At 47.0% G+C, this 13,609-nt stretch overlaps 1 protein-coding gene across 1 annotated transcript in view; it reads right to left on the bottom strand.

Moving 5' to 3' along the window:
• The window catches only part of LOC311135672 (CXADR-like membrane protein), a gene marked incomplete at both ends in the record, with an annotated part of 134,091 nt that extends 120,772 nt beyond the window's left edge, over positions 1-13,319 (bottom strand). The window contains one exon of the mRNA XM_084169695.1: positions 13,289-13,319. Coding sequence (XP_084025821.1) covers positions 13,289-13,319 — 31 coding nt within the window. The remainder of the gene's footprint in view (positions 1-13,288) is intronic.
• Positions 13,320-13,609: the final 290 nt, after the last annotated feature.

The following is a 13,609-nucleotide window of genomic DNA, read 5'->3' as shown; positions in this document are numbered from 1 at the left end:
CGCTAGATAACCTCCTTCAACGAATGACAGAATATCTCCTAAATTTAGCTCAATCTAGTTGATGATTATACAGATAGCAGATCAGCTGATGAATAATGGGGAGATGAAGAGTGGAAATAGTTTAAATATCAAAGGGCAGCAAGTACAAGACAGTGCAGAGGAGCGGGGAAAATGTTATAGCGGTATTTTGGCATGCATAGGCGAAATAATGCAACGTATGGGGGACAGGAGTCAGGATTTTGGGTTTTCTGCAGGATTGGGACTGGATAGGGAAGAAAAAAAAACACTGGGCAAAAACTGGTCCACTCAACTTTCCACGTCATTTCAAACAAAAAATGTAATGTGATGATGTTGAATTAAAGTGGAAAACTGATTGGATTTGCAAAAAGTCATCAAAGTAAGGGAATTTTTTTCATCAAAGCTTTAAGCTAAATCGAATGACATGGTGACATTTCTTGTTGAATTCACGTTAGTTGACAACTCAACCAAATGTAAATCAAATTAGACGTTGAACTGACAACTGTGCCCAGTGGTTAGGCTCTGGGACAGGAGAAGATTGGATTTTTTTGGATTGTTAACAGACAGAGATGCCTCTGTAGTGAATTGTGCATAGGCCTATCAATATTGTGACTGTCTGAAGAGTCACAATAACCAGGTTTCCATCCAAACTTTTTTGTGCGTTAAGTACATGTCAGATAAAAAATGTCCGATAAAGAATGTCATTTTCAATAAATATCGAGGGTCTTTGTCACGCCCTGGCTCTGGGACTCTGTTATGTTGAGCCAGGGTGTGTAGTTTCTATGTGTTTGTGTTCTAGGTTCTTTATCTAGCTCATGTGTTTCTGTGTTGGCCGATAATCAGAGGCAACGAGTGTCAGCTGTTGCTTGTTGTCTCTGATTGGGAACCATACTTAGGCAGCCTGTTTTCCACAGTGTTTTGTGGGATCTTGTTCCGTGTTGGTTTTGTGTTGTAAACCAAGGACTTCACGTATCGTTTTGTTGTTTTGTTCGTGTGGGTGAATATAAATAAAAGTATGTTCGCATATCACGCTGCGCCTTGGTCCACTGTGTTTGACGATCGTGACAGAAGATCCCACCAATACTGGACCAAGCAGCGTGTCCAGGAGTACACGCCGGAGGTAACTTTAGCGGATGTCCACCTCGACTGGGTCAAGCAGCGTGAGGAGGAGATAGGTTGGACTTGGGAGCAGAGGATGGAGAGTCTGGCGAGAGCAATGGAGGCCATATCCACGGGGGAGAGACAAGCCCAATACATTTTTAGGGGGGGGCTCACACCGTGGACGACGGGGCTGCTGGAGGCAGATAAGGGGCGAGTTAATGGACGAGGAGAGAAGGCCACCGGGTTACGGGAGCCATTGGCGAGTAGAGGGAAGGAAAATGTAGAGGCACGGCGAGAGGTACTGAGGTGTGTTGCCAGTCCGTTCCGGCCCGTTCCTGATCCCCGGGTAAGGCCAGTGGTGTGTGTTCCCAGTGCGGTCCGGCCTGTTCCTGTCCCTCGCACCAAGCCTGTGATGCGCGTCGCCAGCCCGGTCCGGCCTGTTCCTGCCTCTCGCACTAAGCCTACGGTGCGCGTCGCCAGCCCGGTCCGGCCTGTTCCTGCTCCCCGCACCAAGCCAATGGTGCGCGTCGCCAGCCCGGCCCGGCCTGCTCCTGCTCCCCGCACCAAGCCAATGGTGCGCGTCGCCAGCCCGGCCCGGCCTGTTCCTGCTCCCCGCACCAAGCCAATGGTGCGCGTCGCCAGCCCGGCCTGGCCTGTTCCTGCTCCCCGCACCAAGCCAATGGTGCGCGTTGCCAGCCCGGCCCGGCCTGTTCCTGCTCCCCGCACCAAGCCAGGGGTGCGCGTCGTCAGCCTGGTCCGGCCCGTTCCTGCTCCCCGCACCAAGCCTGTGGTGCGCTTCGTCAGCCCGGTTCGGCCCGTCCCTGCTCCCCGCACCAAGCCTGTGGTGCGCGTCGTCAGCCCGATCCGGCCTGTTCCTGCTCCCCGCACCAAGCCTGTGGTGCGCGTCGTCAGTCCGGCACAGCCCGTGCCTGGGTCACCGGTGCCTGGTCAGGTACCGGTCAGCTGCTCCACATCGGAGCCTAAGCAATCCGCTCCACCGATGTCCAGTCCAGCTCCAGCCAGCGGGGCCAGACCGGACCAGGGGCGCTACGGGGGGATTGTTGGAGGGTGGTGGTCAAGCCCGGAGCCGAAACCGCCTCCGAGGAGGAATGCCCACCCGGCCCTCCCCTGTTCGGTTTATGTTTGGCGCGGTCGCAGTCCGCGCCTTTGGGGGGGGGGGGGTACTGTCACGCCCTGGCTCTGGGACTCTGTTATGTTGAGCCAGGGTGTGTAGTTTCTATGTGTTTGTGTTCTAGGTTCTTTATCTAGCTCATGTGTTTCTGTGTTGGCCGGGGTGGTTCTCAATCAAAGGCAACGAGTGTCAGCTGTTGCTTGTTGTCTCTGATTGGGAACCATACTTAGGCAGCCTGTTTTCCACAGTGTTTTGTGGGATCTTGTTCCATGTTGGTTTTGTGTTGTAAACCAAGGACTTCACGTATCGTTTTGTTGTTTTGTTCGTGTGGGTGAATATAAATAAAAGTATGTTCGCATATCACGCTGCGCCTTGGTCCACTGTGTTTGACGATCATGACAGTCTTATTCTGGTGACATGTTGATTGATGCTTGGCTTCCGTTTGACAATTTAAGATAATGTTGCTCTTTTGTCAATAATAATCTCATCATGTAGGCTATACCCGCACTGTATCTGCTAGCTGTTGGCTAGAGCGCAGGTGCCAATACCAGAGTGTGCACATTCGCTATATAACACAACATTTTTTGTGACAAAACCATCAGAATTTTGAATATTCGCATGTAAATCGCCAACTGGATGGAAACATAGCTAGTGACAGCTCAAAGAGGCACACATTATTTTAGAGGCTATACTGTAGGGGTTTCCTTTAGGGTTTATTAACTGCATTCGGGTCTCGTGTGCAGTCTGGCAGTGTCAATTATGCGTGTGCTTTGAATTTATGGCAACTTTGTGTGAAGTAGATACACTTGGCTAAAGGCTTCCACGCGACAACCTGTTTGGATAATATGCTATTAAATGTTTTGCTAATCTGCTGCTGCGCATGTTGTGTATTTTGTGGAAATGCATTAGTGCAACATTGGGGAACATTTTTGTGATATCCCGGGTCTTGTCATTTAAAAAAGAAATTGGGAAACGTGAAGAGTGTTCCCGGGACAGTCCTGGGATCCCGGTTACCATGTTAATCCCTACTGCATATGTTGGCTCAATCGGAAATTACCTTTACATTTCTACCGCGCAATCTGTAACACTTCAGCGATACAGATTGAATAGAGCCCTAACGCTACTTTCATATTGCTGAATCCCGTACGAATGTAAAGCATTTCAGATGATAATGACAGCCTTATATATAAAACAATGACCTTTCCAAGTCAATAAGGTATAGGCCTACTGTACCCTGATGACATTACCAAAACTGCAGTCTACACACAAGGATTGCCCAGGGATTTTCAGTAAAAAGCTGTTATTACAAAATCCATGCTGATTAAATTAGGCTTTACACTGTGGACAAATCGTTAAAATAGTCTACGCCCATACTTCGATAGGCCTATAGGTCAACCAAAGAACAAACTCAAAACCAAAATTATACAACCGAAATTGTCAAGTTGTCAACAATTCAATTATTGAGATCTACAATATTGGCTGGCCCAGCCATTATTTACTCACGTTACACACCAGCCTGGCCTCAGAGAGTAGACACATACATTTACATTTACATTTTAGTCATTTAGCAGACGTTCTTATAGTAGCATAGTAAACGTAAATCTGTGACACTCAAATTAGTATGATAATATGTTACGTTTGGTATGGTTCATAAGACAGAAGGTTACTTAAGCCAAAAACAAAAGGAGGGAGGTTGTTCGGGGAGGATGTGTGGGCATATTACCTGAACATCTAGCAACCAATGACGTATATAAACCCTGGACTGCTGAAGCTATGTATTGGCCATTGAGATGCTTTGAAGCCACTGGTCGGCCATATTGGCACTCCCCAGTAGGAGCAGTCCTGTATAGAAATTAATGGCATTCTACAGTATTTCAATTAAATGTTTCAAGGACAAAATGACATGTAACTAAGTAATCGCAAAAAAATATACTTGAAGGAAAATGTTATAAATGTTTTCATTTTTCCATTAAGCTCACATAATACAATTTAAAAGTACACATTAAGGTGTCCGTACTAGAATTAATGTAGCAAAAACGAATGTAGACGTTAATAAATGCATTGGGGGTGTGCCAAGATGGTGGCGCAGTAGCTTCAACACAGCACCTTCTATCACTCATCTAGTGTACATACAGTGCATTCTGAAAATATTCAGACCCCTTGACTTTGTCCAAATGTTGCTACGTTACAGCCTTATTCTAAAATGGATTAAATAAAAAATGTCCCTCATCAATTTATACACAATACCCGATAATGACAATTCGAAAACAGGTTTTTATCCTTTCTTGCAAATGTATTCAAAATAAACAAGTATTCAGACCCTTTGTTATGAGACTCGAAATTGAGCTCAGGTGCATCCTGTTTCCATTGATCATCCCTGAGTTGTTTCTACAACTTGATTGGAGTCCACCAGTGGTCAATTCAATTGATTGGACATGATTGGACATGATTTGGAAAGGCACACACCTGTCTATATAAGGTCCCACAGTTAACAGTGCATGTCAGAGCAAAAACCGAGCCATGAGGTCGAACGAATTGTCCGTAGAGCTCCGAGACAGGATTGTGTCGAGGCACAGATCTGGGGAAGGGTACCAAAACATTTCTGTAGCATTGAAGGTCCTCAAGAACACAGTGGCCTCCATCATTCTTAAATAGAAGAAGTTTGGAACCACCAAGACTCTTCCTAGAGCCGGCCGCCTGGCCAAACTGAGCAATTGGGGGAGAAGGGCCTTGGTCAGGGAGGTGACCAAGAACCGATAGTCACTCTAACAGAGCTCCAGAGTTCCTCTGTGTCGATGGGAGAACCTTCCAGGAGGACAACCATCTCTGCAGCACTCGACCAATCAGGCCTTTAGGGTAGAGTGGCCAGATGGAAGCCACTCCTCAGTAAAATTCACATGACAGCCCACTTGGTGTTTGCCAAAAGGCACCTAAAGGACTCTCAGACCATGAGAAACAAGATTCTCTGGTCTGATGAAACCAAGATTAAACTCTTTGGCCTGAATGCCAAGCGTCACGTCTGAAGGAAACCTGGCACCATCCCTACGGTGAAGCATGGTGGTGACAGCATCATGCTGTGGGGATGTTTTTCAGGGGAAGGGAGACTAGTCAGGATTGAGGCAAAGATGAACGGAGCAAAGTACAGAGATCCTTGATGAAAACCTGCTCCAGAGCGCTCAGGACCTGGGGGAGAAGGTTCACCTTCCAACAGGAGAACAACCCTAAGCACACAGCCAAGACAATGAAGGAGTGCCTTCAGGACAAGTCTCTGAATGTCCTTGAGAGGCCCAGCCAGAGCCCGGACTTTAACCCAATTGAACATCTCTGGAGACACCTGAATATAGCTGTGCAGCGACGCTCCCCATCCAACCTGATAGAGTTTGAGAGGATCTGCAGAGAAGAATAGGAGACACTCCCCAAATACAGGTGTGCCAAGCTTGTAGCGTCATACCCAAGAAGACTCAAGGCTGTAATCGCAACCAAAAGTGCTTCAACAAAGTACTGAGTAAAGGGTCTGAATACTTATGCAAATTTGATATTTACGTTTTTAATTTTTAATAGATGTGCAAAAATCTCTAAAAAACGTTTTTTGCTTTGTCATTATGGGGTATCGTGTCTACATTGATGAGGAAAAAAAACAATTGAATCCATTTTAGAATAAGGCTGTAACGTCGAAAAAGTCAAGGGGTCTGAATACTTTCCAAATGCACTGTATAAATCATTGCTAGCAACCCAAAGTGTGTGTGTTCCAATCACATCATGGACAACTTTAGCATTTTAGCTAATTAGCAACTTTACAACTTCCTGACACCCACTCATCAACTGAAACAAATAATATAGAAGTTATAACTTGTTATAGCAATATAAAAATGAGGAAGTATGCGACTGTAATGACGCTCCAGGAGAGTGAGGATCCATTTGCAGTTTTATTACAATCTGGGTCGTACAAACAGGGTCAATCGCCAGCAGACACAACAGTAGGGATAAGGCAACTCGTAATCCAGGTACAGGCATAAGGTCAGGGCAGGCAGCAAGCTTACAAAAATCAGTCCAGTAAAGAATATAGTCCAGGGCAGGCAGCAAAGAATCAAGGAGGGAAAAACAGTCCAGAGTAAATCCACGGGCAGACAGACACAGGCGAAAACGCTCAGAAATAATCACCAGGGTAAACAAGACTTCGCAAAGAGAGAGAGTTTGAGAGCACCTAAATAGTCTACTGATGGGAGTCAGGTGCAACGGTAATCAGAGCCAGGTATGTGGGAAATGTAGTTCAGGGGTTTAATACTCAGGAGAGGGTTCCCTCTGGTGGTGAGCAGGAGGAACAGCGGGAGTCTCGTTTGTGACAGAGCCCCCCCCCTGCGAGCGGCTCCTGACGCGAAGAGGCGAACGACGCCGGGGTCTTCCTCGAGGTCGGGGGGCCGGTTTCTCCGGGTGCGTCCTATGGAACTCAGTCATGAGTGCGGGGTCGAGTATGTCCTCTGTATTAACCCAGGATCGCTCCTCCGGTCCGTACCCCTCCCAATCCACCAGATATTGGAGGAGCCTGCCCCGGCGTCTGGAATCGAGTAGATCTCGAACCTGATATGCCTCCTCGCCGTCCACCAAGATGGGTGGGAGGCCCTGATCACTGGTCTGCTCCTCCTCCTCCGCTCTCGGACCACCAGCGGGTTTGAGAAGTGATACATGAAAAGTGGGAGAGATACGATAATTAGAGGGTAATGCCAAACGGAAGGAAACTGGTGTAATCTGTTTAACAATTTGGAAGGGACCTACATACCTGGGACTGAGTTTCTTGCAAGGAAGTCTGAGGCGTAGGTCTCGAGTGGATAGCCAGACCCATTGACCTGGAGTATATTCGGGATTGGGGCGACGGTGACGATTGGCCTGCAACTTCTGTCTCCTGACAGCACGTAGCAAGTGGGTGTGAGCCTGACTCCAGATGTCCTCGCTTCTCTGGAGCCAGTCGTTGACAGAGGGTACCTCGGTGGGTTCCCCTGACCATGGAAATAGGGGAGGTTGGAAGCCCATTACACATTGGAATGGAGTTAGACCGGTGGAGGGTTTCTGGAGTGAGTTCTGTGCATACTCCGCCCACATGAGGAATCGACTCCAGTCTGCTTGGTTCTGATGACAGTAGGCTCTGAGAAACCGGGTGATCTCCTGATTGAGGCGTTCTGTCTGACCATTAGATTGTGGGTGATATCCTGAAGTGAGGCTAATGTTGATGTTGAGTTGTTGGAAGAATGCTGACCATACTCTGGATGTGAATTGGGGCCCCCGGTCCGACACGATGTCCTCAGGCAGGCCATAGAAGCGAAACACAAGCTGCACATGAGTTCGGCTGTTTCCAATGCTGTGGGCAGTTTGGGAAGTGGAATCAACCGGCAGGCCTTGGAGAAGCGATCTATGACAGTGAGTATTGTGGTGTTCCCATTGGACTTGGGAAGATCGGTAATAAAGTCTATGGCAAGATGGGACCATGGTCGGTGGGGAACTGGCAGTGGTTGCAGTAGGCCCGATGGTAGTTGTCTGAGATGTTTGCTTGTGTTACAGGTGGTGCATTCGTTAATGAATTTTATTGTGTCTGCCCGCAAGGTTGGCCACCAAAAGCTGTTCTGAAGCAGGTGAACAGTGGCAGCGATTCCAGGATGACCGGAGCTGAGTACGGAGTGAACTTGCTGTAGCACTTTCTGACAGAGATCCTGAGGTACAAAAGTTTTGTTAGGGGGGCATTCGGGAGGAGGGGTCTTTTGTGAATTGGCCTGGGTGAGCTCTGTCATGATGTCCCACTGAATAGGGGCCACGATTAATGACTCAGGAAGCAGGGTTTCCTTGGATTCAGTGGGAACTACACCGTCGTGTTGGCGTGATAATGCGTCTGCTTTGGTGTTCTTTGAACCGGGACGATAGGTAACGGTGAAGTCAAATCGTGTAAAGAAGAGAGCCCACCTCGCTTGTCTGGGATTCAGTCTCTTGGCAGATCGCAAGTATTCCAGATTCTTGTGGTCAGTTAGAATCACAAACGGGTGTTTAGCTCCCTCCAGCCAATGACGCCACTCCTCCATAGCTGCTTTCATGGCCAACAGTTCTCGGTTACCGACGTCGTAGTTCTGTTCGGCTGGACTAAGTTTGCGGGAGTAATAGGCGCACGGATAGAGCTTGAGTGGGGATCCGTGCCGCTGTGAGAGGATGGCTCCAATGCCCGTATTAGAAGCGTCCACCTCAACTGTAAACGGGATTTCAGGATTAGGGTGGTGGAGGATGGGGGCAGATGTGAAACGTGTCTTGAGTTCTGCGAAAGCCTCCTGTGCTGTAGTTGACCAGGTGAGGTGTGGTGCATTTCTCTTAGTCATAGAGGTTAAGGGAGAGGCTACCGAGCTGAAATTCCTGATGAAGCGTCGGTAGAAGTTCGCAAATCCCAAGAAGCGTTGTAACTCCTTTAAGGTTACTGGCAGTGGCCAGTCTAGAACGGCCTTGACCTTCTTCTCGTCCATGGCGACTCCCTCCTGGTTGATGATGTAGCCCAAGAAAGACGTGGAAGTCTGGTGAAATTCGCACTTCTCTGCTTTGGCGTATAATTGGTGATCAATGAGTCGTTGTAATACTGTTCTCACGTGTTGCACGTGTTCCTCATAGGTGTTGGAATAGACGAGAATGTCATCGATGTAAACAATTACCCAACGATTAAGCATGTCCCGAAAGACGTCATTGATAAACGACTGAAATACGGACGGACTATTGGACAGCCCGAAAGGCATCACCAAATACTCATAGTGCCCAGTGCTGGTAGAGAAGGCTGTCTTCCATTCATCACCGTCCCGGATGCGAATGAGATTGTAGGCGCTGCGGAGGTCCAGTTTGGAGAAGTACTTGGCTTTGCGGAGTTGTTCTAGGGCAGCTGGTACCAGCGGTAAAGGATATCGAAACTTGACGGTGATGTCGTTGAGACCCCGGTAGTCGATACAAGGGCGTAGGCCACCGTCTTTTTTTTTAACAAAGAAGAAGCCAGAGGCTGCAGGTGATGTCGACGTTCTAATGAACCCCTTCGAAAGTTCCTCCTCGATGTAGTTGTTCATGGCTTCTGATTCGGGTTGTGATAGGGGGAAGATTCGGCCCTTAGGTGGTGTTGTGCCTGGTAATAGTTCGATGGAACAGTCGCTTGATCGGTGGGAGGGGAGTTCCATCGCCTTGGTCTTGCTAAAAGCTTCGATGAGGTCAGAGTATTCAATGGGAAGAGTGGGGAAAAGGACCGGCTCGTCCTTTAGCGTGACGGTCTGAATGGAGAGTGAAGGGCTGCCAGTTAAGCAGTTGGAGTGACATGACGGGTCCCATTTGATGATACGACCCTCCCTCCATGAGATGAGGGGATTATGTTGACGTAGCCAGGGGAGTCCAAGAATAACCGGGTTATGAGGTGATGAGATGACGTAGAAACGAATTACCTCAGTGTGAAGGGTACCGGTCTGTAGTTGAAGGTCCACGGTGGTGTGCAGGACCCTCCCATCGCCGAGAGGCCGTCCATCTAGCGCCTCCACTGCCAATTGAGAGTTACAGGAGATTAATGGGAGTTGTTGTTGTTGGGCAAACTCGTGAGACATAAAGTTCCCGGCTGCTCCTGAGTCTAATAGAGCTGATGTGGATATATGATTGCCCTCTAGAGATAATACTATAGGTACTTTGATGCAAGAACTGGAATGATGTGCTTGAACACAAGGACTCACCGAAGAGGGATTACGAGGAGGTGGTCTTGTGGGGCAAAACGCCCTCAGATGGCCCGGTTGACCACAATAGAGGCAGAGATGTTGACGTATGCGGCGTTCTCGTTCTTCCGGAGTCAGGTGAGTATATCCGAGCTGCATGGGTTCAGTTTGAGACAGAGTGACCGGGTATTGTGTGCTGGTGGGTACCGTTCTGAGTGGACGACGTGAACGAATCAGATTGTCAATCTGAATGGTTAGTTCGATGAATTGATTCAGCGATTTCCCTTCATCTCGGCAGGCCAGTTCGGATTGCAACTCCAAGCTGAGTCCCTTGCGAAAGAGCAGTTTAAGTGTGCTCTCCACCCAGTCGGTTTGAGCTGCTAGAGTGCGAAATGTCAAAGCATATTCTGCTGCGGTATTCCTGCCCTGGCTCAACGCAAGTAGTCGGTCATCAGCTCTCATACCTCCCTCCGGGTGTTCAAATATTTCCCGGAAGCGTTGAAGAAAGGTACCAAACGATGGAAAAGCAGTGCCATCCTCTCTCCAAACCGCCGTCACCCACTCTAACGCCTTGTCAGCGAGGAGTGAGCATACCAAGGAAATCTTGCTGGCATCGGTGACATACATAGCTGGTTGTTGATCAATGAATAATGAACATTGCAGTAGAAATCCCTTACTTTTAGTTGGGTTGCCGTCGAACTTATCAGTGAGAGCCAGACGTGGGTTAACTGTGAGTGACGGTGGTGGAGAAGCGCAATGAACGGAGCAAAGTACAGAGATCCTTGATGAAAACCTGCTCCAGAGCGCTCAGGACCTGGGGGAGAAGGTTCACCTTCCAACAGGAGAACAACCCTAAGCACACAGCCAAGACAATGAAGGAGTGCCTTCAGGACAAGTCTCTGAATGTCCTTGAGAGGCCCAGCCAGAGCCCGGACTTTAACCCAATTGAACATCTCTGGAGACACCTGAATATAGCTGTGCAGCGACGCTCCCCATCCAACCTGATAGAGTTTGAGAGGATCTGCAGAGAAGAATAGGAGACACTCCCCAAATACAGGTGTGCCAAGCTTGTAGCGTCATACCCAAGAAGACTCAAGGCTGTAATCGCAACCAAAAGTGCTTCAACAAAGTACTGAGTAAAGGGTCTGAATACTTATGCAAATTTGATATTTACGTTTTTAATTTTTAATAGATGTGCAAAAATCTCTAAAAAACGTTTTTTGCTTTGTCATTATGGGGTATCGTGTCTACATTGATGAGGAAAAAAAACAATTGAATCCATTTTAGAATAAGGCTGTAACGTCGAAAAAGTCAAGGGGTCTGAATACTTTCCAAATGCACTGTATAAATCATTGCTAGCAACCCAAAGTGTGTGTGTTCCAATCACATCATGGACAACTTTAGCATTTTAGCTAATTAGCAACTTTACAACTTCCTGACACCCACTCATCAACTGAAACAAATAATATAGAAGTTATAACTTGTTATAGCAATATAAAAATGAGGAAGTATGCGACTGTAATGACGCTCCAGGAGAGTGAGGATCCATTTGCAGTTTTATTACAATCTGGGTCGTACAAACAGGGTCAATCGCCAGCAGACACAACAGTAGGGATAAGGCAACTCGTAATCCAGGTACAGGCATAAGGTCAGGGCAGGCAGCAAGCTTACAAAAATCAGTCCAGTAAAGAATATAGTCCAGGGCAGGCAGCAAAGAATCAAGGAGGGAAAAACAGTCCAGAGTAAATCCACGGGCAGACAGACACAGGCGAAAACGCTCAGAAATAATCACCAGGGTAAACAAGACTTCGCAAAGAGAGAGAGTTTGAGAGCACCTAAATAGTCTACTGATGGGAGTCAGGTGCAACGGTAATCAGAGCCAGGTATGTGGGAAATGTAGTTCAGGGGTTTAATACTCAGGAGAGGGTTCCCTCTGGTGGTGAGCAGGAGGAACAGCGGGAGTCTCGTTTGTGACAGCGACCTAATATGTTTATGTAGCCTAATACCTGGAATACTGAACAAAAATATAAACGCAACATCTAAAGTGTTTGTCCCATGTTTCATGAAGTGAAATAAAAGATCCCAGAAATTGTCCATAAGCACAAAAAGCTTATTTCTCTCAAATTGTGTGCACAAATTTGTTTACATCCCTGTTAGTGAGCATTTCTCCTTTGCCAAGATAATCCATTCACCTGACAGGTGTGGCATATCAAGAACCTGATTAAACAGCATGATCATTACACAAGTGCACCTTGTGCTGGGGACAATAAAAGGCCACTCTAAAATGTGCAGTTTTGTCACACAACACAATGCCACAGATGTCTTAAGTTTTGAGGGAGCGTGCAGTTGGCATGCTGACTGCAGGAATGTCCACCAAAGCTTTTGCCAGAGAATTGAATGATCATTTCTCTACCATAAGCCACATCCAACTTTGTTTTAGAGAATTTTGCAGTACATCCAATCGGCCTTACAACTGCAGACCAGGTGTAACCACACCAGCCCACGACCTCCACATCCGGCTTCTTCACCTGCGGGATCATCTGAGACCAGCCCCCTGGACAGCTGATGAAACTGAGGAGTATTTCTGTCTGTAATAAAGCCCTTTTGTGGGGAAAAACACACTCCCAAGTGGGTGGGCCTATGCCCTCCCAGGCCCACCCATGGCTGCGCCCCTGCCCAGTCATGTGAAATTCATAGATTAGGGCCTAATGAATTTATTTCAATTGACTGATTTCCTTATATGAACTGTACCTCAGAAAAGCATGTTTTATTTATATTTTTGTTCAGTATAATTACGCATAGGCTATTGGATCCCCCAATAGACTGCCTAATGGAAATATGTTGTGATATCATTCCGAAGTTGTGTTTCATCATCACCTTGAATACCATTTGGCAACAGGAGCTTTGAAAAAGCCTAAAAACACAATAGCCTATACATTTTAAAGTTTGTTCAGAATATCTGTTGGACACTCAAAGCAATGAACCTTAGGGCATCAGGTCAAATATGCAAATGTATAATCGACTTCGTAATGATAGTCTTGGCTACATTATTTATCATTATTTTGAATGAGCTTCAGAAAACACTATAGTTAAGTTTTAAGATGTGGTTGGGATGAGCGGCAAGGTTCTTGCAATGGGGAGATATTGAACACATCTTAAAACTGCGATGGCATCGTAGAAAATGATTTGGATTACAATATCATCTAAAATGCTATAAAGCCCAGTATAGCATAGGCTACTATGCTACTTCACATGTAGACTGGCATGGATTGCGCTATACTTCAGCACAGTCTTATTTAATGAATATAACAGCGCGTGGCTCATGCACTGAACTTACCCAGGAACAATGTGTGAAATGAGCCAGACATCACGACTCTCAGCTGGAAGGAAAATTCCACACAAACGAGCAGAAAACGATGTCTTCTTGCTCCCCTAATATACCTGTGCCCTCAAATCGGAATAAATTGGAATAGAGCGATTGAAGTTAGTGGGTCTATATAGGTAGGCTACACAGGTTGTCATACACGTTCTCCCAATGTCCTTGTGCTCATTCACAAATATAGCAGCACCTTTTCATTATTTCTCACAGAACACCCGGTAAATTAGAGTTCACTCCACCTAAACAAGAATACATGTCTGCGTTCTTGTAGGATCCGTA

This window comes from Coregonus lavaretus (genome assembly GCF_964263955.1).
Source record: "Coregonus lavaretus genome assembly, chromosome: 10".
Classification (NCBI taxonomy): Eukaryota; Metazoa; Chordata; class Actinopteri; order Salmoniformes; family Salmonidae; genus Coregonus; species Coregonus lavaretus.
This window is presented reverse-complemented; position numbering and strand designations above follow the sequence as displayed.